We start from the raw sequence: 27,882 nt of genomic DNA on the forward strand, positions 1-27,882 counted from the left end.
CCCCCTGTATCATAAAGGACCTAATGGTATTTCAGAGGGGAAGCCTGTCTCCTCTTTCCCCACATGACTGACTGAGTTCCCTTCTTTTAAGCTAAGGAATGTCAGAAATAGGGTCCCACTTTCTGGCAAAGCAAACTCACTTCCTTCTTATGTAGATGTATAGATCAGGGGCTTCCAAAATTGTACCAAAAGGCCTGTGTCACTCTGGTTCACTCAGGCATTCATGAAATGCATACCAGACCACAGTAGCATAAATCCAGATGTATGGGATCTTGGCGCAAGTAGTTAAAGTTCATCATTAGCAGCGAAACCGTACCTAAATGGGTTACTATGCTTCAATGTACAATGCATAGGTAAAAAGGCCTTGTCTTGCAACATGGTCTGCTGCCACCTCTGCACTGAATGTGTGAACCCATGACAAGGCCAGTAGTCCTTTTGACATTACAGAGGGTTTGCTTGGTGTCTCCCATTAGGTCCAGGACCACTCATAAATCAAGGGCTGCACTAACCCATCGTGTGTATGCTGATTAGCTTCAAGCTAGAACCAAACACCTGAAAGCCATGACACCAGATACTTGCAGTTGGGTATGCAAGGTTGGGGTCACACCTGTACTCCTTGCAGGGAACATTCCCGTCCCAATAGATGCCCCTCGTTGATCAAACTACCAAGCACCTTACTCTATTGTTGGAGCGATTGAGTAGTCGGATCTGTAAAACTGAAGGAAAATTCCATCTTCATTCCAGTTGTTCATTCTGCCTTTGTGCTTCACTGCGAAATCTAGGCCTTGCAACCAGATTGACCATTTCACCAGTTTGGGATTCCCACACTTCAATGCCGTCAACATCTTGAGTGGTTTGTGATCTCTTTGGACCACAAACCTAGCAAAAAAACAGATTCAAATGGAACCTTCTCAAAGCCCACACTAAGTCAAAGCACTCATTCTCAATCGTTGCTCAGTTATGATCCCTGGGTAGTAAGGGGCACAGGATACTGTCACCCCTTTTCACCATGTTTAAACAGTACAGCTTCAACTTCTTTGTCTGAGACATCTGTCTGTACAATGAATGGGTGACTCCACCTAGGGGCATTGCTTAGTGCTCTCTTCAGTTCCACAAATACCCTTTGACATCCCTCAGTTCAGATCAACTTCTTAGGCTGTTACTTGGATCTCAAGGCTATCAAAGGCACCACTGCAGTTACATAATTATCTACAAAGTTCCTGTAGTACCCGTAACCAGTTCATCCTCAAAGGCTCTCCCCTCCATCTGAGTAGTGGGCACCTCCCACACCAACAGACTGTACCTTTGCATACAACATTGCTTACAACAAGCAAATCTTCATACTCCTTACCTTATGCCCAAGGTAGACTACAGTGGACTGCTCCACACTGTACATTGTTGCCTTGATAGTCAGTTTTGTCCCCTGTATCCTGACAAACACATGTCCTAGATGTTTCAGGTGGCCCTCACATGAATTGCTAAACACCACAATATAATTTTGGTAGGAAACACATAATGCATCCAGCTAAGTAGAACATGGTTCACCAGGTGCTGGAAAGTGGCATAAGCATTTTTCAACCCAAAGGGCATTAAACTGGAGTTACCTCTCTAGTGTAGAAAATACAGGCTACTCGTTGTCATTAGGCGCTAACACTACCCGCCAGTATCCTCCGGTCAGATCAAGGGTGCTCAAGTATCTTGCAGCAGCCAGCCTGTTCACAAGCTTGTCAGCTCTGCGGCTCATATAAGCATATGTCTTGGTGACTTTGTTGAGGCCACAGCAGTCTACATAAAAGTGCAAGTCATTAGGTCCTTGCATGGACACCAACACAACTGGGATGGTCCAAGTGCTCCCCGAATGCTCAATCACCCCCAAGTCCAACATCTTGGCCACTTCGGCCTTAATGTATCACTGGACTCTGTGAGACATGCAGGAAGTCTTAATTTTCAAAAGTCTATCTCCTGTGTCAAGCTCATGGATACAGGTGGGTGTCAAGCCAAGAGTTAGTGAGAAATGGTGGAAAAAACGTCCCAAAACGGCTCTACATTCTCTCTGTTGTTCATGTGCCAACTCAGGGGCCAGCTGTAGCCCTTCCACAGACCCATCCCTCAAGTCACTATTCAAGAAGTCAGAAAGAAGCTCACTGTCTTTCTCAATTTCCTCTGGCACAGCACTGATTTTTGTGAAAGGAAGCATACGCTTGGGAAAGATCATAGAAGTCTAATGTATATTTAATGCAAAAATAGCCAGCAATCAACAAAAATATTCTAAGTGCAGATTACAATTTCAATTGTCCAGTTGGAACTCATAATGCTTAAATCTATACACTTCCACTCTAAATGTATGCACATTTCGTCAATGCAAGTAGCTGCAAACAGAACATGTATTCAAATAGAAGTCTCTGATAGACACTAATAAGCAGGTGCTTAGTTCTTCTCGAAGGAAGAATGTGCGAAGACCTTGAACAAAGATACATCAAGCTACTGAAAAGGCTGACTTTACTAACGCTGCAGTTTCTCACTTGGTTACGCCAACTTCAGTGCGAAGGTATGCTTATTTGGAAAGTCAGACAACATGTGTAACATACAACACGGGATAACAAAATGGCAGAACATTAAAAATGTGTGTTAATGTGCAACCGGGCATAAGACTCTGGTGGTACAATAAACATATATCAAAACAAATTCACAAATGTTATTACAGACAGCTGGGTACTCATATGTGTAAAAATATATACTCTTAGTCCCGCCTATTTCGCCATAAGGTGAAAACGCACAACAACTGTTTTCCAGCGGGTTTATCTCGATACCTTTTGTTTTTTGGCCTCCTGTTTTGGACCCTGTTTTGTTGGTTTCATGACTCTGGGCGCTTTACCACTGCTGATCAGTGCTAAAGTGCATATGCTCTCCCTGTAAATTGTATTTATGGATTGGTGATTCTATGATCGGCATATATGATTTACTGGTAAGTCTCTAGAACAGTGCACTGTATGTGCCCAGGATATGTAAATCAAATGCTGCTAGTGGGCCTGCAGCACTGATTGTGCCATCCACTTAAGCAGCCTATAATTGTAACTCAGATCTGCCACTGTGGTGTCTGTGCGCAGTATGGTACTGCCATGTCGACCTGGCAAGTGCACCCACTTGCCCGGCCCTAACCTTCCCTTTTCTTACATTTGAGTCACCCCTCAGGTAGGCCCAAGTTACCCCTGGAGGCAGGGGGCAGGGTGCAGTGTATGTGAAAGGTATGACATGCCCTGATGTGTGTGGCATGTCCCGATAGTGAAATCCTGCCAATTTAGTTTTTCACTATTGAAAGGCTATGTATCCTACAGGATAGAATGGGAGTATATTCATAACATCTTATAAATATAACTTCCCATTGGGACAAGATAGAAAGAGAGAGTTTAGTATGCCTGAACTCAGAATATAAAAATGTATATTTTAGTAAAGATGATTTTTATATTGTGTATTTGAAAATATCCCTTTTAGAAAGTGGGTATGTTCTTGCTTAGCCCTCCTGTGTGCCTCTGATTGGTTGTGGTTTGACTGTCTGGCTGTGGAGTGACAGGGGCTAGGGATGTGCATTCTCTCAGACAGCCACTGCGGGGCGGGGGATTGATGTGTGTCCTGCCTTTCCTAAATGAGTCAGGGCTGGGCTGAATAGATCTGGGCTGCATTTAGAATAGGGGGAGGAGATGTTTTTCACACCTGAATGGGCCTGGTCTGCCCTGGACAATGCTGTCTCCACCTCCTGCCAGGAAGCTGCACCAGAGAGGACAGAACGGGTTTTGGACGGGAAAAGAGCTTCTCTACCACTAGAGAACAAAGGATTTTGTGCTATAAAAAGTGGGGCCCAGACCCCAGACTATTAGATTACTGCTGAACTAAGCAACCTGCCAGGAAAGCTTAGGAGAACTACTGCCCCTGTACTGTGTGCTGTTAGTGTTAGCCTGCAGTGGTTGCTTCTGTCTTGGGGAAGGAAAGGACTGGACTGTACGTTCATTATCCTGCTATTAGAGATTTCTCTAAGGGCTTGAAGTAGAGCTTACCTTCTGTTGGAAGTCTCAGGGTGAGAAAATAATTCATAGATCACTTCTGGAATTCAAGAGGAACCTTTGCCAAGGAGAAGACCTGGAGAAACTGAAGGAGAAGTACTGCACCATTGCTGTGTGCTTTCTGGGGTTGGCCTGCAGTGGCTGATTCTGCCAAGGAAAGGACAAGGACTTTGCTGTGTCCCTTGCCTGAGAAAGATCTCCAAGGGCTTGAAGTAGAGCTTGCCTCCTGTTTCGAAGTCCCAGGGATGCAACGACTCTAGCCCCAGCTCCCCTGAACTTCCTTGCTGGGAATTCTGACCTGCCAAGAGGTGGCTCTTGCTGTTCTGGGCCTCTGGAGGTTGTTCCTGCTGTTGGGAACTTGGAAAAGTAACGCAACAAAGAGAAGCACGACGCACCCGCACCTGTTTCCGATGCATCGGCAAAGAAACTGACGCAGTGCCTGCCTGCGGTGGGAGAAATCGCCGATCTACGAAGTCAGAGATCACCATACCAATTCTGACGCAGGCCCTCGTGTGTGACTGCAAGAACCAATGCATCATGGCGCCGCGGCTGGTAAAACCAACGCAGTGCTGTTGTTGCCGCCGCATCTAGAACTAATGCATTTCCGATCCTCACACATTGCACCGGGGCGCCAAGTCTACATCAACGCAGGGGCTGCAGTAAGAAACCGCCGCATCACCTCCTCGCACAGTAAGAAACCGACACATCACCTCCCCTTCAGTAAGGAATCGACGCATCACTTTCTGGAGTAAGGAACCGACGCATCACCTTCCCTGTGCATAAGGAACCGACGCATCACCTTCCCTACGGCTGTTTTTGTTTATGATTTTGACTCAGCCAAGGTACTTTGTGTTGAAAGTGTCACATCTATAGTTTGCTATGGACAGAACGGGATCTACCTTTTAAAAGTCATATTTTATTTACTGTATTGTGGATTTTTGTTGTTTTGGTCTTGTTTGGTTTAGATAAAGATACATTGTTTTTCTAAACTGGTGTGGTGTGCATTAGCAGTGTGTTCACTGTATTTCTGTATGTGTGCACACATGTTTACACACTGCCAATGAGATAGGCCTGTCTGTTCGTATCAAGCTGCCAATGGGCTGTTTTAGGAGTGTATCCCCCTTACTCTGACTAGGAAGAAGGGTCTCTACTTGGACAAAGGCAAACCATTGCCAACTAGAAACCTCCATTTCTAAGAACAACTCTATAGCATGTAGCCTGATTACTTCAGTTTTGAATTCTTTATTGCTACATTCTTCATCATCACCAATAATGTTTTATAAAGCACATAAGCATGGGCAAAACCTTTACTTTTGCAAGCACATTGGATGATGCATAGGCTCACTTTAATTGGAACATAAAGGTTAGTATGACAACAGTCACTGCTATAACTATTTTGAAAATTGTCATTCCCCATATCCAACAAATTCCAGATATCCAAGGTCAGTTGTCTCTTCTGTTTATGTCCAAGCCACTTTTAATTTTGTCCAATTACTTTATGCTAATTTTATTGTGATCCATCTGTTCACGAATACTGAGAAAGGTGTTAGAGATGAGGTGCAACATTCTAACACTAATATAGCACAAACCCTCTGTTTGGCCATGAAGAAATAACGCGGGGCTTTTCTGTTCTGCAAAATAATTGTTTACTCAGTGTCTGTCCTCTATCAGGCTTAAGGAATTACTGTATCATTGGCTGTTTTTCTAGCATTTGGGCATTGTGTCTAGTTTGTATCATATCATGCTTTACACTATAGTTGGAAAATAACATAGAGAACAATACTGAGTCACCACCATTGATGAAAAGAGTGTTCTGTGATGTATCGGATGACATGGACTACATAACCTGAATCACAAAGCCCAATCTTGTAGAGCCCAGGAATAAGACTTCTTGCCACATATGAAATGTGCATTCTCCTTATGAAACACCATGTCAGTGGGGAAATAGCGTTTAAAGGGGGTGGTGTGGTTAGATACAGCTAGCCTCAACCACAGTCTCACACTTCGCTTTGTCTCACAAATATGCTCCAGTCACTTGATTTTCGATGTCCGCAAAATGGTCACTGTTAGAAAAGGCAAGATGTATATTGTTAGATAAATAATAGCTTTTCAGATTATGTCTTGGAGTACTCAGGTTAGGTGCCTGTGCATTCAGGCAGAGGGTGCCAATAGTAGAACAAATCAAGGGTAATTTTGTTTTTGCTGATGGTCACTCTGATCAAAAGCAAATCCCCCAGACCTCGGTGGGCAAGAGAGTGCAACTCCTGCAGAAGGAGGGATTTATCATTTAGTGGTACTTCTATAGCAACAGCAAGTTGGAGTATTTATCATACACAGAATGAGGTCTCTATTCAAGGATAGGTGTAGTACAGTTTGAATTTCCAGCACCTCCCCATTCCACAACCAAGAGGTATTCTACCAAGAATTAGAGACTGAGGGCTCCTGAAGAGAGAGCAGGCCAGACCCACACATCCATCCAGTATCCAGAAGACAATAGCTCACCTCAGACAGAAGTGGTAATAATGGGAGGCAGGTTGGGTGGGCTGTCTCTTTTCAGGAATCAGAGTTGGCTGGTCTCAGGCTTTTAGTCCAGCTGCAGAAGAAGAGGCAGATGCAGGAGCAGCTCTAGCGGGTAATCCCAAACTGTCACCCGAAGCAGGTCCAGAGATGGGCACAGGTGGCCTGGAATCTCAAGGGGTTGCAGCATGCTTACAATGGAAGAAATTGACCCACGCTGTCAGTCCGTCACACTTCACAGCTGTGTTGTTAATGAATAGCACAAGTTACGGTCCTCAGCAATGAGTTGCGGCCCAGTATCCCCTCTAACAAAGTCTTACACAAACCATTGGTGTAATTGGCATTCAGGAGCATAGTAAAAGGGACATAAATCAATGATTCTGTGTCAGGATTGCATTTAGTTTATAGAACAAGAGATAAGGAGAAGGCATGAGGTTCAAGGATGGATCCTGAGCAGGAACATTGACCAGCGTTTTATTCCAATGCCCATCCAGGGCAAACCAATTAAGTCACCATACAGAGTTGCCCTTAATGTCTTCTCCCTTACCCTGGATGTATTGACCAGATGGCCTGGCAGCAAAGGTCCATTAGTAGAAAAGAACCAAGGGGAAAAGGGGGCAGCGTACTTCAGTCCTGTGATCTTCAAGGCAACTTGAGGCAACAAGCCGAGATTGGCTAAAGTAACCCCAAGCAGCCTGCAAGGGAAGAGAGCAGCAGACAACACAAAAACCCCATTGTGCCTGTGGGGAAGGAAAAACTCATCCAGCTAGATATGGATAGTTGGGGGAATGCTGAGATGTTTTAGAAAGTATGAGGGAGGCAGTTGATGAAAATCTCACCACTACCCACACTGGAAAAACCTTTTTTGTGTGTGTCCGTCTTCTAGTATCTAAGCACAGTGAGGGATTTTCTTATCCAGTCAGTACTTCAAGTGGCATACAATAGGCTAACAGGTTAATAAGGTTGGTCAGAAGGTGTTGAATGCTATTGGGCCTCCATGTCTGGACTAGACTTGAGATTTGTATCTGGTGCAGTATTACACATAATACATCCGGTGCACTTACTGCATTCAATGATCGTTGTGCAAGGGCACGTGTGTGCTTGATATTGATGTACATGCATGTCTCCCCTTGCTCTCAAATGGTATGGGCAACCCAAAACTACCAGGCACCTCACGCCTCCTCAGAGAGAAGTGTTGACGCGTGCTCAACTCCATTTTGGGTTCTCCAGACTGTGGATACTGTTCAGTCTTGGAATCCGCTGGTTCAATATTACCACAATTTGTTAATCTTTTCTTCACAAATGTTCTGGTTTTCCAGTAGCGAGGGCAGGGTCCTGAAGAATATCCATGACACCTCATTTGAGTGCATTTAGAAGGGCAGAAACATGCTAACCTTCCACATGGTCCGAGCTGTTCACCTGATTTATAAACCTACCCACTGGGAGGACCATAAATCCTTTGGTCCAGGAGATTAGTTTCCCCCTCTGCCTTTATTCTATCAACCCACAGGATTGTAGGCCACACTGATAGCAAACGGGTTCATGCGAGTACCTTCACTTACATACTAGCTGTACCAAACCCCAATCCTCTACATCGTAACATTTTCAGAGCTTTCCAGTTACTGGGATCCCTAATCTGGTACACCTCTGGAACCAGGTAAGAGTTGATTCTCATTTACTGACGTTTACTAGGAGCGGAAAGCTCATTTTTAACAAACTCAATAGCTCTGTCACTTGATGACAGCCTCAAATTTTCATTCATACTCAAGTAACTCATCTCACCACCTGTACTCTTATACCAGTTGGTGGTCGCCAATCACTGCTCTAAAAATACCTTGTGGAACCATCCACCTGACTTCATGACCCTTGTTCTGGTATCCCACTGCCTGAGAGTCGCACAGACGCAGCAAGTGATCTGGCCAACGGGGCCATGGTGATTCTTGCAAAAAGGTCTTTTAAAATAAGGCGAGAAAGTCCACCCCCTTCTTAGCAGCCTTCACATACTTAGATTGACTAACTTTGTTGTAATTTACGCCATTTGTTTATCAGGTCTGCAGTGTCATCTACATAGGTTTTACTATACCCTCCCTCCGGTGAACCTGGAAATTCTTAAATAATTTCCATTTGGCCAATGGAATCACAGTCAATACTTCTTGATCTGGAAGCTGCATCTTGCTGTTGGTTGCACCTTTACTGCTTCTAAGTAGAGTGTCTTTTCAGTTACCTGCAAACCTCATAGACTGTAGTTTAACTCATCAATTTTTGGAAGCTACATGTTCCTGGAGGATGCTCTTCCTCAGCTCTAGATGTGTCACATAGTCCATAGGTCACCCAGAGGTTAGAAGCTTCTTCCTCCAGGAGGCCCCACCAGGCAATTGCTACTAAAATGGTGGTAACTACTAACCTACATCATCCCAGCATGTTCCCCATCCCCTATACACTACCTCTTCCTGGTCTCACTACTGCCACAACTTACCTACTACCTATTTACTATAATCTACAACTCCACCTACCTTAACTTAACTTCTCATTTGTCCTTTTTTTAATCTTTTACTCTTCTTCAATCTCCTTAGCTAGATAATAAGAAAATGTTCTTTCTCTTTCTATCAGGGGAAAGATGCAGGCCCATCCAATTTATATCCCCACGGAGACAATGAACTTGGAAGCAGACTCGCCGACCATGTAAGTTTTCAGCCAGCTATACATTGTGGGGATGGCTAAATATCAACTGAATGTCTCCATTTTTTTTATCTATGTCTTTGCATATTTACATGATGATGATGAAGATGATGATGAGTGATTTATAAAGCACAACAAATACCCTGAGGTGTCTAGGCGCTGCCTTTGGTATATGTTACTCGGGGCAAACACAGAGGTACAGTTAAGCTGAGAACAACCAAGACTGGGCTTTTTTTTCAGCAAGATGGGTAGAGAGTTCCATAGGCTGGCAGTTGTAGCCGTAAAGCTCTTGCTGCCCCATCTGGCCCTGCTGACTCTAGGAACAAGTAGATATCCCAGGTTGGTGGATCTGAGGGCTCTGGCAGGTGAAAAGGTTTTAAAAATGTTGCCGGATGGGTTGGCCTCCTGTTATTGAGGGATTTAGATGCAATGCACAAAGATTTAAATTGAATCCTCTGAGCTACAGGTAACCAGTGGAGTCGGGCCAAGGACGAGGAGATTGAATCAAAGTTGGAGATGCCCAGCAATATTCTAGCTGCCACATTCTGTACCGTCTGTAGCTTATTAATGCTATGCTTTGGGGCGCTGGATAAACGGGAATTACAGTAGTCCAGTCTTGAAGCTATAAGCACTGTTACCACCATCTTTCTTAAGTCTAAGGGTATTGCCGGAAGTATTTTCCTCTGCATTATCAAGATGAAAAAGCATGCTGAGGTGGTTGAATTGATTTATGCCTCAAATAACAGCTTGGTGTCAAAAATTACACAAAGATTTTTGGCTTTAAGCACTGGTTTGGGCAGGGTTCCATATTGAACTGGCCACCAGCTATCTGTCGAGAAAGTTGGATTGTTCCCCAGCAACAAGACCTCAGTCTTAGCTGAGTTTAACTTCAGGCCATTATCTGACATCCAGCTGGTGATGCGGCTCATACAATTGTGAAACCTAGTGACTGCCTGATTGGCTGGGCTGCTTACTGTGACGATGATCTGAGTGTTGTCTGATTATGACACATGGGTAAATCAAAAGCTTCTAACTAGTCTGGCCAAAGGGGTGACATAAAGATTAAAAAGGGTTGGGCTCAGAGAAGAGCTCAGTGGGACTCCACAGGTCAGTATAAAGGGAGCTGATACAATGTTACCCAGGCCCACCTCCTTGGAATGTTCCGACAGGAAGGAGCCCAACAGGGACAGCGCTTTTCCCCTGATCCCAATGGAAGTGATTCGCTCCCGCAGCACCCCATGATTAACCATATCAAAGGCTGCTGACCGGTCCAGAAGGATCAGAGCTGCGTTCCCCCCACCATCTAGTATCAGCCTGAGTTCCTCCGTGCAGTTATAAGGGCCAGCTTAGTACTATGCTAGGCACGAAAGCCGAACTGAGAGGAATCAAGAATGCTGTTATCATTGATAAAGACCAAATGTTCAGTGTTCATCGCCTTTTCAATCACTTTTGTAGGGAACAGGAGTCTAGATATCGGCCTGTCATTAAGAGTCTCCTTGGCGACCAGGTTCAGTCTCTTTAAAAGAAGAAGAACAGAGGCTTTCTTCCATTCCATGGGAAATTTACCAGTTAAGAACATTGAATTAAAAATCGCTGTTAGTGGGATGACGATGATTTCAGGTGATATGTGCATGATTTTAGGAGGGCATGGGTCTAATGGGGAGCCCGATTTGGTCATCGCGATGTGTTTAGCGGTTTGTTCCACAGTTGACGTAGAGAAGGAGTAAAGAGTCAGGGTGACTGATTCAAGGGAGTTTTGTGTTAAGTCCTGATGGACTGCTTGCATTTGTGTTAAGCTGGGCCAATGTCTGGGCCGACTTCTTGTCCTGTTGTGCAAACAAGTCGAACTGAACTTTATGCTGAAAGGAATCTGTTAGTGAATTGCAGAATTCTTGACTGATATTGATGTCTGGCGCTTTCGGCAACTTTGCAAGTTTTTTTACAGTGCTGAACAGCGCTTTTAGGCAGTTATTAGCCGCTGGGATTTCCTCCGCGAAGTATGCGGCCATTTCCCTGAGAATGAGTTTCTTATAGTTTTAAGCGGGAGGTCTTATATTCCATTCTGGTCTTTGTATTATTTTCAAGTCTCCACTTCCTCTCTGATTTGCGACAGAGTCGTTTGTGGGCTTTCAATGTGTCATTATTGAACCAGGGTTCTGATGGTAACCTCCTGGATTGGAGACATTGTTTTGGGGGGCGCTAGTTGTATCATGGCCGAGTCAAGCCATGTGTGATATTGAGCTGTGGCCTGATCGGGGTCAGAGGACAGGTCAGGTAAGATTTCTGAAAGAGTAAGGTTAAGGGAGTTAGCTACAACTTTTTTCCAAGGGCGACTGACATAGGGTTCTCTAGGAGTTTTGAGGTAATTTTTGAGCGGCAATGAAATGTCAAATATGACTGCTTTATGGCCTGACCAGACCAAGCGCAACACTCCAGTCGAATTTAGAGATGGATTATCTGAAAAGACACCATCTAAACAGTACCCAGCTATGTGAGTTGGTCCTTTAACCAATTGGCGTAATTCTGCACTGTCCATATGGTCTAAGAGTGCTTTTGTCTCAGTGTCGGCAACTTTTTCCAAATGGAAGTTAAAATCCCCTACCACTGTGAAATTCTGGTGCTCTGCTTTATGTGCTAGCAAGGTGCCTAAGTTGTCAAGAAAAATTACCTTGAATTTGGGCGGTCGATAAAGTCAAATCCCGCTAACAGAGTGTTGGCCATTCAATTCAATTTTAAAATTAAACGATTCACAGTCCTTAATGTCCAAATTTGTTTTAATAGAAGACTTAAAACTGGATTTAAGAATGAGGACAATGCCCCCACCTTTTTTCTCTAACCGGTCTAGCTTGTGAGTTTATATCCTAAAGGTAGGGCCAATAAAAGATCTGAGTCCGATGAGGCCTCTGTCCAGGTCTCTGTGACAAAGGCTATTTCGATCCGGTTTGATTCCAGAAGTTTTCGAAAAGCAACAGCATTCTTTATTAGTGATATGGCATTGATGATGATATACACATTCTCTTTCATTTGGCATTCAGTGTTTGAAAGGAAATTGCACTTTGGATTGAGAAAGAGTACCTTGACATTTTTGATAGATGAATTGAAGAGAATGAGTTAGAGATGAGTACGCTTTTTCAATAAATTATTTCTAGTTACCCTTTTTATCAGTCACTGATTGCTGAAGATCTTACTCCCCAGATTTTAATTTCCTTGCCAAACAGTTAACACCGAAATGTGTTGTCCATCTTTTTTTTCAGTATGCAGTTGAATGTTTATTGCTGTTTAAAAAGTACTCTCTTCTTTTAGTGTCAAGTGTTTGGCGCTGCAAATCTTTTGATTATATTTGAGGATGCAGTCGTGGGTTTGGGTTTGTCCCTAAATAATGCATCTTCTCTCAATTAATACAATGTTACGAAGAAATGGCCAAAAAATGAATAATACCAAATATGACTGTAAACTAGGTTTCTCTCTGGGGCTCTATCTCTGTCAAGATGCCTCTTTGGTGGTAATCTATGGAAACCGGTAAAGGATTCAGTCTGAACTGAAGCTGAGAGAGATTACCACAAATCTAACTATATCTGATTCTTCCAATATGATTGTCAGATATCTTTCTACATAAGATAATTGAGTCAGCTGTTAATACACAGTTTAAAGAATTGCTTTTTAAATTGTGCTTTATTTACTTTATAATATTGTCAATTGTCTCCATTAAACATCCACATTACATGCATGATTGTTAGTTCTTATGACTATCAAAAAGGTCCATCTAGTAAAGTAATATCACAGATATATATATTTTAATGATAAACAAGGTTTTATTGTTTTCTACAGACAACAACAAGTCACATCATTAGTCCATAACACGCTCCATTTCGTGACAAGTATAAGTAACAGTAAGCCCATCCTAGCTTCCAATCTAGCATACACAAGAATAAAAGACATAATAATTGTTGTGTTCTTAGTCTGGATCGGCATCCTCACCTGATATCCCTAGCCATTTACCCCAAATCTTAGCACGTTTTGCAGGATATTCCCTGCTTAACACACAGGTTTTGTCTTGTTGTGAGCACCAGTAAGTAGATCATATATATATATCGCCATTGGGACGAAATCTGGAATGTTCATGGCACCCTAAGATGGCGTTTGGCTGGTTTGACACTCCATGGAGCAGGATTGATTTGGATCTGCCATTCATATGTCATCCAATGGGAGCGCTTCAGTCCCTTTAAAAAGTGAACATGTCATGTGGTGATTTACGCGCTTCATCGCCATTCAGAAAGGCAGCTTCTGCCGGAACGCGTCTTGCTAAAGAAATAATAAATCAAGAACCTACTTACCTGTGAGTGCTCCATTCCATTGTGAGATTTGATGGTGAATATATGCATGGTGTGTCCACTGCCATGGCGGAAGCACCCGTTCTACGGTGTTCGGCAGCAAGTGGCATTTGGTGGAACATTAGTATAACTGCCAGAACTGCCGCAGCCCAAGAAAAGTAAATACCAGCCAAAATGGGAAATTATAGAATGTAGAGATGTATGCTACTAAGCCAACACCTCCTGGATGTTTACATACATGGAAGGTTGTTTGCGGTAACAAAGGTAAAGAGGTCAAAATGTGAAGATTACTTCCAAATACATATCTACATGACTACTGACTAGTAAAATAGAGAAAAATCAATTGTAAGACTTGTGCCTAATATAGCTTAAAGAGCAACTAAAGCCTGAATGAACTCACGAGTATCGCCATCGGGACGAAATTTGACCTGTTCATGACACCCAACGATGACGTTAGGCTGGTTTAACACCCCATGAAGGCGTATTGATTTGGATGTGCCATTCATGATATATCAGCCAATGGGAGGACTTCAGTCCCTTTAAAAAGTGAACAGCTCATGTGATGATTTACGTGTTTCATCACCATTGAGAAAGGCAGCTTTAGCCAAAAAGCGTCTGGCCAAAGAAATAATAAATCAAGAACCTACTGTCATGTGAGTGCTCCAATCTTTTGGCATTTTAATGGTGAATATATGCTTGGTGTGCCACTGCCACGACGGAGTGCTCCGCAAACAAATGATGGACAGAATGCTACATAAATCATACATTCACCCTCAGTCAAGAGATCTAGGTTAAATCTATTGTTCTTTTGCTCACCATGCCACCCCAGTTTAGACCCAGCCATATGCAAATCAGCCTTGACCCTGTTCTTCATGGGAACAGTCCAGACCAAACTGCCAAGCCAGGTCCTCACTGGACCGTAAACAAGCATCCTGGGACCAGTTTCCGGGCATTACCCTTCATCAGCCAGGCTAGCTTGAATCCAGTGGCACAGTGAGCAAGGGACCCACGTCTGAGCATTCCCATCCAACTCAGGGTGGAAAGTGCTATGCAAACAAATGATGGACGGAATGCTGAATAAATCATATATTCACCCCCAGTCAAGAGATCTGGGTGTAATCCATCGTTCTTTTACTCACCATGCCACCTCAGTTTAGACCCAGCCATATACAAATCCTGGCTGATGAGGGCTGAAAGCCCGAAACCGTTCCTAGGATGCTTGTTTCCAGTCCAGGGAGGACCTGGCCTGGCAGTTCAGGCTGGACTTTTCCTATTGGGCGCAGGGCCAGGTCTGATTTGCATATGGCTTGGTCCAAACTGGAATGGCATGGTGAGCAAAAAAACTATGGATTTAGTCCCAGATCTCTGTACTGGGGGAATGTATGACATTGTCCTGCATCCTGTCCATCAATTGTTCTTTTTGCAATTGTCACCCCGAGTGGGATGGGTATGCCCAGACGTGGGTCCCGTGCATTGGGCGCAGGGTCAAGACTGATTTGCATATGGCTGGGTCCAAACTGGAATGGCGTTGTGAGCAAAAAAAAACGATGGATTTAGGCCCAGATCTCTGTACTGGGGTGAATGTATGTTCTGCATTCTGTCCATCAATTGTTCTTTTTGCAACTGCCATGACGGAAGCACCCGATCTATGGTGTTAGGAAGCAAGTGGCATCTGGTGGAATATATATATATCTATATATATATCTATATATATATATATATATATCTATATATAGATATATATATATCTATATATATATCTATATATATATATATATATATCTATATATAGATATATATATATCTATATATATCTATATATAGATATATATATATCTATATATAGATATATATATAGATATATATATGGCGGTCGCCAGTAGGTATATATAGTTAGGATTTTTTCTCTATGGGATTTTTGAAAATTCTATGTCTAATACCTTTGGCGTTTGTGGACGGAATTGGCTGAAATTTTCAGGAAAATGGAAAATTTTGGGGGGGTTCGTCAAGGGGGGGCCGAGAAAAAAGGGGGGTCCCAAAACGCGTTTTTCCCATGTTAATTTCCATAGGGCGGTTGGCCTCACTTTTAGCCCGAACGGCTGAATGGATTTGCACGAAACTTGGCAAAATTGTAGGGACTGTAAGCCCGATGTGCCTTTGCTAGGTCTCAATATATGTGCTCCAGTGGATTTTGAGAAATTAACGTTCAAAAAAAGATATATATCTGTAACAGCGCTCCGGGCAGCGATCCGGTTCGCGTACTTTTCGCGTTACGGAGCTTTGCGAAACGAAGCTGATTGGCTCTCCGGTGTCTGTAAACATTCCAAACAGTCCGTAGCGGCCGCCATCTTGTCTCTCGGTAGGATCGAGAGACAAGAGGAGGCCAAAGCGAAGGGGCAAATGACCATAAGGGGGCATAGTAGATCCTCCCTGACCCCCTAGGTTTGATGTGGAGGCTTTAAAAGGGACCCGCGGGGCAAAAAAAAAACAACAAAAAAAAAACGTTTTTTATCGTGGGGTGCGCCCGGTACGCGTAACGGAAAGCGGACTGGGGAGCGTACTACAAGGAAACAAGAATGATTGACTTTTAACTTATTGTATGTTTATAGACTTTTTTTTTTTTTTTGCTGAGTGACGTCTCGGCCTATCTCCACGGGATGCAGTCCCTACCATCTCGGCGTTTAAGCCCAGGGGGACCGGTAGTGTGGGAGAGATAACGTCTGTTAACGTTCAATTCGAAGGAAATCAGGAAGTGTTGATAAACATTGTCTGCGCCATCTTGCCTTTTTTCAAATGCCACACTTTTGTCGTGCACGGCAGCCATTTTAGATGCCTTGACCAGACCCACTCTCTGCACGCTGTCGATCCTTAGCATGGGTCCCCACCCTCGCAAGCATCTCCCCCAGGCACTGGTCACCCCCGCTCTCTGTCTTATGCATGGGCAATAAACCTCCCCCCATCTGCGCTGCTCTTCCTTGAGAATCACACCCTGTGCCCGCCCGACACCTCCCTTTCGCCCTATTCACTACCGCACCCTCTGACACTCCTCTTCCTCTGTGTCCGATTGTCCAGGCCGGTCCCAGGCTATCACCTAGCCATGCAGATGTAGTTTATGGCCCCAGCTGTAAAGAATCACCCCTCTTCAAAGGAGTTACAGTAGATCAAGGCCCCCACCCGATGAGATCCGTCACACCACACGCGTTCCTACTATCTGAAAACCATCCTGTATTGTGATTGGGGAGGGGACCGAGCCTGAAGCGGAAGATTCCAGGGTTGCCTCTTTGTACATCAAAGTTTTTACAATTATGTGTCACATTAAAAATATATAGCACTCCAACAAAGTAGTAGGATTATAAAACTTTAATAACTTATAAATATATACAACGCAACAAAAACAGTAAATACATTTAAACATTTTTTTTTAAAAAGAAGCAACAATGGTCAGTAGCTGTGTTTTGTGCGAATAGTCCCAAGGCAGCACAACGTGCTGAGTTTTGGACGGCACCCAGGTGATGTTACCTTGGTGCCGCACTGGTTTTTGGTATCCTCCGAAAAACGGCGTGGGGCGTCCCGGGGGGTGCGGGGGGAGGCCTCGTCAGTAGCGGTCTGTTGTGCGAATAGTCCCAAGGCAGCAGAACGCGCTGAGATGTGGATGGCACCCAGGTGATGTCCAGTAAGTTGCCGCACTGGTTTTGGTATCCTACAATGCTGCTCCGAATAACGGCGTGGGGCGCCCGGGGGCGGGGGGGCGTGAACGGGCCTCCCCAGGTGGAGGCTCGTCTGCTGTAGTGGGGCGCCCCTTTACCGTTTCAGTTGCCATTCCGCCCGCTTTTGGTACACTGTGCCAAATCCGCCATTCACATAGTCTTGCACTCTCGCCTGTGCAAATTGAGGAGGGGGCATGGGTAGAAGCTGCAGCCCCACAGCCTCCTGGGGAGCGGCGAGGTCTCCTGCCCCAGGCCAATCCAAGTACTGCTTTAGCAGTACCTGGATTGGGCCTGAATTGGCTGCTTGTCTCTAGGCAGTCAGAGGGGGCATGTCCAGGAGCATGGGGCATTTTGACCAATCACTGCATGACTTTATTGTAAAGCAGTGCAGTGATTGGTCATGGTCATCATTTGCTGCCTGCCACCTGCCTGCCCTCAAGCCCACTCAGCCCCGCTCTGCTGCTCTCTCTGCGGGCCGACCGACACATCCCCGCAGGGGACACTCATAAGAGGGCGGCCCATTAGTGCCACAAGATGGCACACGGGGCAGCCCAGTGCTCCATGACCCTAAGGGGTCCTGGTCGTCACTTCCGGCCGTGGTGGGAGGCGGGGAGAGGTATATATTCCTCCTCGCCCACCTGGCGGCCTCTTTGTCCCCTTACCCTGACGCCGTTTGGGTGCTCTCTGGTCGCTCCGTCCAGAGGCCTGGTCTGGCGTCGGGGTAATGTTTTCGTCTGGTCGTCGGGTAGTCTCGCTTGCGGTGAATCGTCCCCTCTCGGGGATGGGTTCTGCTGTCTTTGTTTTCTGGCGAGGGGACTGTGGGGGTGCAGAGGCATAGTCGCATGCGCAAAGCCCCTTCCACGGCCTCGGTTATCTTTGGGGGCATGTGGGGTCGCACGTGTGATCCACTTTTAGTGACGTGGTTTTCGCTTCTCAGAGAGGCCGTGGGACCGCTGGAGGTTATAAATTATTCTGTTTCTGGCATCGTTCGTGGAGGGGGCGGTCGCGGGACTGCTGCCCGTGTTTCGGCTCCACGTGTGAGTGGATCAGAGGCAGGCTTTTTCGGTGGCTTTTGGACGTGAATACTTGGGACCCTTTCGTCTCTAGCATCATTTATTTGTGTTGTGTTGCCACTTTATGCGTGTTAAGTGTTTGAAGTTAACATTTTGAGGGAGGGAAGACAATTACACCCCCCCGCCCCCCCCAAAAAATGGTATAAGCGGCTTGGCTGACTTTTGGGGGGGTACGCCGGAAGAGGCACTTAGCGTGTGGGAGGCCCTGGGCCCCAACCACCTGTAGCACTAGGAAATTAGCAGGCGTCCTGGGGGCAGGGCTGAGGAGGTCTTGAGTTGAACGAGGACAAGTGTCGGGGTATTGAGCGCCACTGTTGCGGCTGGCATACCGTGAGAGATGAATGTATTATCATCAGAGGCGCATGTTGCTCCAAGCTCTTCGGCGAGTTCGCGATACTCAATCTTGGGGTGTTATATATGTCCCTGCATTAGGTTAATGCAGAGAGCGGCAACCTTTGTCTATAGGTTCCCGGTTCGTTCCCGGGTGCAGGAACGGTTGCTCATATAAGTGCTCCGAGGTCTTACAGTCTAGTTCGCACCTTCCTATCTGGGAGTCATCTGTTTGTAAATATCGTATTACCCCGTGCCTGTTGGGATAAGCAACCGTTGCCCATGTAATCGCGCCAAGACTTTCGGTCGAGCTCGTGCTATATATTTTCTATTGATTGGGAAGCTGATTAGAGGCCCGAGTTCGCAGAGGAGCTGGCCAACAGCTAGGGCGCTCGACCTCGGAAGTGGGGGAACTGGGTTCGTATCTCGGTAATGACGCTAATACATCCTGTGATTTTGGGCATATCACTTATCTCCCAGGGCCGGGTGGCATGGCCCGGTTTCCCGGCGGTTTGTGAGGTTAGTGTTGAGGCAGGAGGGCAGCATACTGGGGCAGAGCAATGCTCCACTTTGTCGGGCAGCCAGTTCCTGGAGCCCGCGTTGGTAGGTGTGTGGAGATAGATGCCTTGGGTGGAGAGCGTGTGCGGGGGCCTTCCCATTCATCGGGCTTGTGCCTCGTAATTAGTGGCTGGCCTCGTCGGCGTGGTTGCGGTCTCCTTTGTTCGCGGGACACTCTGTCCACATCGTGCTGTAAGGCACGTTTCCCTGGTATCGCCTGGAGCGAGCCGTAGGGGGCAGCGAGAGACGCGATGCAGTGGCCCTATTCAACAAGCCAGCATTTGCGTGGAGCGTGCCACGACAGACTTTTCCCCCTCCCCCCCGCGCCACTAACAGGATGCGCCCGCCCCAGCTTCATCACGCTGGGGCGTAGCAGAGTATCAGTTACGGTTTTGCGGGTGGCAGGTTGAGGCAGCTGAGTGATATTATCACCATCAAGCCTAGCGCGACGGGCATGTGACGAGTGGAGTCCAATGGGGCCCATTCAGACCCGCACTGAGGGCTGTATATAGAGACTATTTGAGGCAACAGTTACGCTCCGGAATTAGCCCCTGTCGGTGTTGTGGCGCGGCGAGCCCGGGTGTTACTCTGACGCGCCGGGTATTTCAGTCAAAATGTCATTAACGATGAGGCGCACATTGCTGGTTGCGACCCCACCCGCCGGTACATTAGCTAATAGCCTGCTGCTCGACTGAGAAATGGCGATGTGAGTTTGGTGCAAGCAGCAATGGGGGTCAGAACTTTGATATCTTGCGGCGCACATGGCTGCTCGCAGTTCACCTGAAGCAGGAAACTTCAGACCGCTTTAAAGGTGCGGGGTCACGGTACTGGGAGGCCCACACCAGCCGCCTCAGCGCTGACTGGCAATCATAACAATACCCGGCACAGTGCATTTTACAATTTTAGGAAAGTTGTTCACCTTGTTATCGGCTATTCGAAACATTGTATGTCGGTTTCTGCGTTCTCACATACTGAGGTCTATTTAAACCGAGTCTTCGTTGCTTCTCACCTATGAGGGAGCTCAAGCGGTTGGAATGTGGCACTTAGAATAGCCAGGTTTGCCGGTTCGAGCCACAGGTGGGTCATGTAGGGCTACAAGTCTGTTGTTATTGGGTTGTTTTACAGTCTTAAAGTCGCTTGAGAGTAGCAACAAGTTATTCAAGTCCCACCTGACAAATGATATTCAAACCATTTTATTAGTTTGTTTGTGCCTGGTCAAAGTCAGAATTATTACCCTTTTGTTCTCATTGGCTCTGGGGGATACAATGGTGCGATATAAACAAGTTTACAGGTTCGACCCTCTGTCGGAGCGGTCATCGATGGTGACACAGTTACATACTACAGTCATGTTAGTACTTCTAAGGCTGTCTCGATGTTATGGCAAGTTTGGTGTTAATGTCTTAGGATAATATTTTGAAATGTTTCAATTGAAAGCTCAGATCCCTCCACATGCCTGCCATTTACATATTTAGGCCGGGATAGCAATGCTACTGTTTTTGAACCATTATCACAGACAAAGCAGATCACATGTTATACAGGTTCACAAGTCCTCGTTTGCACGACTCCAATGTCATTCGTGAAGGAACCGGGGGGGACTTTGGCCTGCGCTTAAGCTAAAGTATGTATACACGTGTCACAACTGGTTGCAAAAGCAATTTAGTTTTTTTGTCCGGTGAATAAAGGGATTATGCCTGCTCTCAAATGTCTCTTAGGCTGGTGAGTATTTGGCTTGAATTTGTGTTTTGTTTCACACAGGTAGTAGCACAAATGGTTACAGTGTGGCGCCAAGACAGTGGTATTAATCACAAGTGGCTTTTACAGGGGCATTAGTAGACCTACGAGGAAGGCCTTGACACGTAGCGGTGTGCACTTCCATTTCTACCAATTCTTTATAATTTACAGGGTTGTTTTGATGCACTGTGAGGGGTAAGCCCCAATCCTCGAGGGGGTGCTGTATCACCAGGTGGCACTATCCCATGGTTTGTGTTTTACGTTCGGTCAAAGGTGTTAACTGCTTGCCATGTTGGAGCTTAGTGATCCTAGTGGGGCAAACCGCAGCAGGAAACTACGGAGTCAGGCGTGATCTGATTAGCCCACCTAAGTGCAGTGGCACAATTTAGAGGCTTTCCGGCAAAGGTAGTGTGGATTTGTGCCATAGCCAAAGCAGTAACAAAGGACACCCAATTCCCCCGGTGTGCCTCAGCAATTGGTTTAATTGTTAGGGTTTTCGCGTTGCCCAGGCACAGAGTGGCGCAGGACAGGCAACGTCATTCGGATGTACTGGGAGCATTTTGCTTACAAACACGTGCCCACTTGCCAATGGATACTCATGGGTCATTTGTATGTTTTCCCTCATGCAGACTTTATTTAACTGGTTTTCCAGGCACAGGATAGTGCAGAACAGGTAGCATCCCAGTATATGGACGGCGGGTCAGGTGCCTGGGGGTGTGATCTGCGCAGTGGATTGGTTGGTGGGTGCTTTTCCTTGGAGTTGGGATACTCTGTACAAACCTCGGCTTGTCCCGTTGGTGCCTATGAGGGCATGTCTCGTAAACTAAGTGGTTTCGCTTTATTGCATTGTGTGAATACTTCGCTGGTTGGCCAACAAAGTCCTCGTGCCACCAAAGGTTGTGAAACACGTGTCCTTTGCATAAGGTCTAATGGGTGTCAGTACAGTTACTGGCGGCGGTGGGCAGAAAGGTCTGCTTGTTGCATTTGTGGTTGGGTGCAAGCATTGATTTCAGAGCTGCACATCACTTTATTGTTGCACCGGCGCTTGTGACAGTCTGCCACGAGTTGGGCGCTTTCAGTCTAATTTAGAGATGACCAGAACAGGCCTTGATTATTTCAAGTTACATTAGAATTTCTGTTGCCTGCTGCCGAAGCCATTCCTAGCTCTGTGGGATCGGAATAGGCGGAATTGCATGCGTGCATGAGTGTCAGGGTTTGTAGTTTTAGCAGTTCGGCATCAGTAGATTTGGGTTGCGCCCGACCGTTTCCTGCGTAAGGGCTGTGACTCCCGGTTTAATTTTGAGTCCATAGTCCTGCTTGCGGTAACTGGAATAATGCGTGTTGATTACATAACTGGATGCGATGACTGAGGAGGATCCTGGTGAATTGTTTTGGTCCAACGCCGAAGTGAGCCGCTAGTGCAGGGCCAGAATCATTAGGTGACTGCAGCGCGACAAAGGTCTTCTAAAGGCACAGCTACAAAAATGGTGCAAGAGAAGTAGTCCATAAGGACCACCCCTCGCAAGGAGAGCTAGCAGGGGTATCACTCAGGGTACCAAGCTATTAGCTGCCAGTGTTTTGAGCAAATAACCAGCAGGCAAAGTTTGAGGGAAGCTGTTGAGTTGCCTGAGATTGTTGCTCTTCCCGGGGCTAGTGATGGTGACTTTTCAGGGTAAGGTTCGAATTATTAGTTGCGTTTGGATACGTTGACAGGTTGCTCTTACTCGTGCAACACAGCGATAAAGTTGCAATTTTGTGGAGTGTTGAACTAGGTTGGACTTGGAGCAGTAGGACTGTGGCCCGATTGACTTAGTGAATTATGTATTCCAGAGTAGTTAAATACCCTGGATTGGAGTCCCTCTAGTGTGCGGTTAGCACTTTTCAGATACACTGCCCCTGGGCTAAGTCAAAAGCTCTGCCTAGCCACCTAGGGGGTGGGCTGGGTTCAGCTTAAGAGTGTACTCCCTTCTCCTGACTAGAGAGGTGGGGTCAGCCAGGCTCAGGCACTTTCCCTAGCCTACCAGAAACTCCATTTACAACATTGGTAGAGAATGCCTAGGATTTGTTTGCAGTCCATTTGCAACCAGCCCACAGGGCGAATGTTTTAGGCCACTAGATTTGTGGAGGGTTCTGGTGTTGGAGTCTGTTGAATAGCTACGGTCAGGCTAGGATGTCTCGCGATTTCGCTGCACGGTTGAGTCCCAGCCACGAATAGATTGTATTAGGGTTAGCTGGCTGTGGGTCAGTAAGCGCTGAGGCATCAGTAGCACTTAGCGGTTACAGCCAGATGTGGTTTCCGATATATGTGGCATCTGTTAGACTAGAGCCCTACTCGGAGGTATTGCCTTAAGCGCTTGGAGGTCTGTTGCCATCGTCTTTCAATGGAAGCCATTGTCTAGCGGGCTGCTCTGAGTCAGATTATGTTAGTTGTCATTCTGGATCTAAGGTGGAGAGATCGTAGGCAGTATCTCCACGCCGGGAAGTACGCAGTGTGAAAATAGTAGTGTCCCAAATTGCCCAGCTTGATATATACAGCTGTCAATAGCCGCCTTAGGTCCAACGAGTGCCTTATCGGGATAACTAGTCAAGAGACAGACATTAATAGTTACTCGGCACGGTGTCTAGAAAGGTGATTGCCTAAGAAGCCCCAACTTGCCTCATACGCATGTTGGAGACAATTAGGGCCATGCCTAAGAGGTAAGCCTTGTGTTGTAGGGACGGGATGCCAAGGGAGGTAGCTTGGTCGGCCTACACAGGCAGGGGATTTCCGCAGTAGCTTGGCTAAGTTTGCGGCTAGGCAGGGACCTACACAACCAAGGTGATCACATTAAGGGCAAGCACGCACCAAGTGATGGATGCTCAAGTCCATTCGAGACAGACAATAACACCTGGCAAATGCCAGGGAACTAGGCAGTGGTGGTAGCTGCCAGTTAAATTGTGGGATGCGGTGCGAGAACAGGAGGAAAACGTGGGGTCAACATATTTTGGCATTTAGGTCTCCCTCCTCGCCCTGCTGACTCTGCCAAAAGCCTTGGGGTGGTCATCTGTAAAGATTTATCGATGAAACCCCAAATCAACGCGGTGGTTTCATCCATTTTTTTTCACTTATGCAAAATCCGTAAGATAGCTCGATTTCTCACTACAGAGGCCCTCACCCTGGCTCTACTGGCCTTTGTAATTTCCAGGCTAGACTACGCCAACTCCCTCTATGTGGGCATTCCCGCCTATCAGCTGAATCGATTACAGCTGGTTCAGAACCAGGCGGCTCGACTGATCTTTAAACAGCCCAGACACCAACATGTCCGTCCGCTGTTAAAGGCCCTTCATTGGCACCCTGTGATCGAACGGTGTAATTTCAAGCTGGGCTGCACCATCTTCAAGGCATTGGCTTGCCTTGGTCCAGCCTTTATTTCCTCCCTTCTCCATCATTACGCCCCCCCCGGAATCTCCGGTCCTCCCATCTTGCTCTACTCAAAACTCCTACGTTCAAACGCAAGAAACACGGAGGGCTCAAATTCTAGTTCCTTGCCCCCTCCTTTTGGAATGCACTTCCTCTTGAGCTTAGGCTCACCACTTCCTATCATCACTTCAGGTCTCTCCTGAAAACACATCAGTTCCGCAGGGCACATAACTAGTTTCCTCTTCCGTTGCATTTGCCTTGTCCTTCCGGTCTCCCTACTGCCAATAGCGCCATGAAACCGCTGGGTGTAAGCGCGCTCTATAAGAATTTTTTACATTACATTACAATGTTTGTAGAAGGTTGTTTTGGCGGTCCGACTGCCCATCAAAGGGTCAAGTGTTTGCCTTCATGTGGTTCCCCCTTTCTACGACAAGGACACATGGAAACCCGTTTCTATGTCACTTATCCCATGGCAGGAGAGTCCCCAGGTGGGAAATGTCCGTGTTGCGCCTTGCCAGGACAGGGATAGCCGCTCACACTAGCTGGAGCCTTTTTAAGGAGATATAGGTTAGTAACATAGAAGGACTATGCTTGGCCCTAAACCCCCTCACAAAGTCAGCTGGGGATTTCAGGTTGTAAGGTGTCTTTGAGGGACGGGCTAGGGCAGTTAGAGCTGAAGTGGGGGAAACAGCTTTGGCAGGGACACAGATGGGTCCCAGCGAATCCACCAAAAAGGACTATAGCGAAACAGGTGACAAACCATCTGGTAGTTTGACTCCTTTACTGGTATAGGTATCAAGGGTCACAGGTGGATAACAGGGTCCGGGCAATTGTAGGTTGGCACTTCACAAAGTGATGCAGTGTCTAGTGATGGACACCTTACACTTATTTCCTCGAACCTGTTGTGACACCATTGCTATGGGCACCAGGGATAATTTGTAAATACCCATGAAGTTGTCTGGTCAATGTGGCAAAGTATGAACCGGGGATGAAGACCACAATGACCACACGGGGCAAATTCGCAACCAGTGGGCGATAGGTAATCCTCAGTGGTCGGAAATCACCCCTGGCTTCGGTGGCAGGGAGCTTGGCACGGGAGGCGATGGAGCCTGCGCGCAGGAAGTTCTGCGCTATGCGTAAATTCGCTGGGCAGAGGAGACTTTGCTGCATAAGCATGGGTGCTACACGCCAAAATCACAGGGTATTTGGTGAAGTCTGTGCGGTGGACCATGGGGTGCGACGGCGCCCCGTCTATCCTACGGGTGGTTGGAAACCTGAACAACCGTGGGTTGCTTGAACGCTCTGCCCCTCGTAGGGGGGGGGGGGCGTGAGCAAGAGGGTGGACTGATGGTTCACCGGAAGTGGGAGTGGCTATCCCCTCCCACAACCGCTAAGCACCGATTGGCTAAGGCCACGATGCGAGTTGGCCAATCATGTGGTAGGCCGCGAGGGGCGGCTTGCCTTTGGATCGTCTGTAAGATAACCCACCTTGTTGGCATTTGTTATGCTAATAAACCTGCAGCTATTTTATCCCAACAAAAAGTTGTCTTGTCTGCTTCTTTATGATACATGCATGTTGCTGCGGGAGGGCTGGTGAGTGGGCCGATATTGGCACTATGCTCCGGGTTCTCCCCTCTGCCCTCTGTGCGTGCCCGCCAGCCACACGCAGAACAGGGAGTGGCTGAGTGAGAGAGAGACAGGACTAGAGCACTTCCACTGAGTCAGTCATGCTCTGCTGCCCTGACCTCGTTGCCCCTCGGAACGAGGCGTCCAGTCCCTTTCGTAGTAGTTTCTCTGAGCTGAGCAGAGCTGCCTGCCGGTGCCATGGACATCGAGTCAGTAGTCGTTGGTCTAACTCGTGGAAAAACTAAAAAGGATCGACACGCAGTGAGTTAGTCGTACTACTACTGTCTATATTAGCTGTTTATATTATTGTTGACTGTGCGTGGGTTGGTGGTTTTGCATTCAGCCCCAGCCATTCATTGCATGTGACTAGACTGACCAGCAGGCAGTCACTGAAACCTGTTGTGCCCGCGCCCGGCCCCCCAGGCCCAACCATGACCGACCAGTACTGTATTAAACTGTGTGGCCAGCCAGAGCAGACCACAGCAGTTAGGAGCTGTGGGCTTGGCTGCTGTGCACTGCTCTCTTTCTTTAGTTGGGAACTTGGGACTCGGGAGACGCGACGCGAGAGTCGAGACTGCTGCGTCACGTCACTGGAGCTGGTTGAGGCCTGGGCCTGCTGCATAATTTGTCGACGGGGCGGCTGAGACGTTCCAGACCTGTGCCAGACAGTGCCAAATCAGCACCAAATGACCACGGTCTCATCCGCACCGTTCACCGTCAACGAATTATGCAGGCCCAGGCCAGGGCCTCAACCACTGCCAGTGATGTGACGCAGCAGTGCAACAGACAGCAGATCATCATGCATTGCCAGCCAGGGCCTGGGTGCCGTGCTACTATCAGTATCATCATACAGTATGATGCCTGTCTTGTTCTAATTGTTTGTTGTTTCTGTTTTTATTGCGACAGTGTTTTGCGTGTTTTCCTGAGCCTTTATGGATGCGGCCCTGGTTCTCTGCTGCTGCTTCATGAAATAGAAATAAAATAAATGCTGTGTGCTTTTGCATCACACTTGTGAAATACATTTTGGATGTGCAAACTCTGGCTGCTGCTTTTTGTGGCCCGCGCGTTCCCGTGGAGACGCGAGACTCGAGAGTGCTGCGTCACGTCACTGTGACTGGTTGAGGTCCTGGCCTGGGCCTGCTCGCCATGGAGCTCACCCACAAAGTTTACGCGCCACCACTTTCAAATGTCACCAGCCACCACTGCTCAGGTGAACTGGCATTCACATAGAGGGGGCCCCCAGTCATCCTCTCACACCATGACGGAGAATGGCGTCACTAACTCTTAATGGGATCAACACATACTACAACCCACCTCTCAGTCGATATCCCATATGATAGGTGACAGCCTTGACTTGCCCTCGCTTAATTGGGATGCCCTACATTATGTCATTGCATTATTGGATTTGCTTTTGGCTCTTCGGATCCAGTGCCTGATGCTTTGCTATATGCGTCTGCTGAAATGTGTGCTTTATTTTTATTGTTCATTGTATAATGTACTAGGCAAATGGCGCCATTGAAATACCAAATAAAGGGTGGTTACATTTTTTTTTTAAAGAACTCGCTTCTGGGCATACCCATCAGTTTTGGCTTTCCTCACTGTGCCACATGACTCAAGCTAGACCTCAGTGACAGGTGTAACAAGGCCACAGCCGGTCTGGGGATGCTTGGGTCCTTTTTAGAAGACACCTAACTTGGCTGATCGAGGTAGACTGCTCCCATGGAGCAGGGCCAAGGCTTATTTGTATGTGGTGCTTTGCTTCTCAGGTGGAATGGTGGACAAAATATTGATGGTCTTGGATGTGGCCAAGATTAATTCTAGCATTCCGCCCATCACTTTATGTCCCTCTTCACTGGGCATTAAGCACTGGGT

The 27,882-nt window shown here is 46.8% G+C and overlaps 1 protein-coding gene across 1 annotated transcript in view; it reads left to right on the plus strand.

The window, feature by feature from the left end:
* Nucleotides 1–9,137: 9,137 nt before the first annotated feature.
* TTC23L (tetratricopeptide repeat domain 23 like) overlaps nucleotides 9,138–27,882 on the plus strand; it is a 96,904-nt gene continuing 78,159 nt past the window's right edge. The window contains exon 1 of the mRNA XM_078674930.1: nucleotides 9,138–9,257. Coding sequence (XP_078531056.1) covers nucleotides 9,193–9,257 — 65 coding nt within the window. The 5' untranslated portion in view covers nucleotides 9,138–9,192. The remainder of the gene's footprint in view (nucleotides 9,258–27,882) is intronic.

The sequence above is a fragment of the Lissotriton helveticus genome, chromosome 2_1, assembly GCF_964261635.1.
Source record: "Lissotriton helveticus chromosome 2_1, aLisHel1.1, whole genome shotgun sequence".
Taxonomy (NCBI): Eukaryota; Metazoa; Chordata; class Amphibia; order Caudata; family Salamandridae; genus Lissotriton; species Lissotriton helveticus.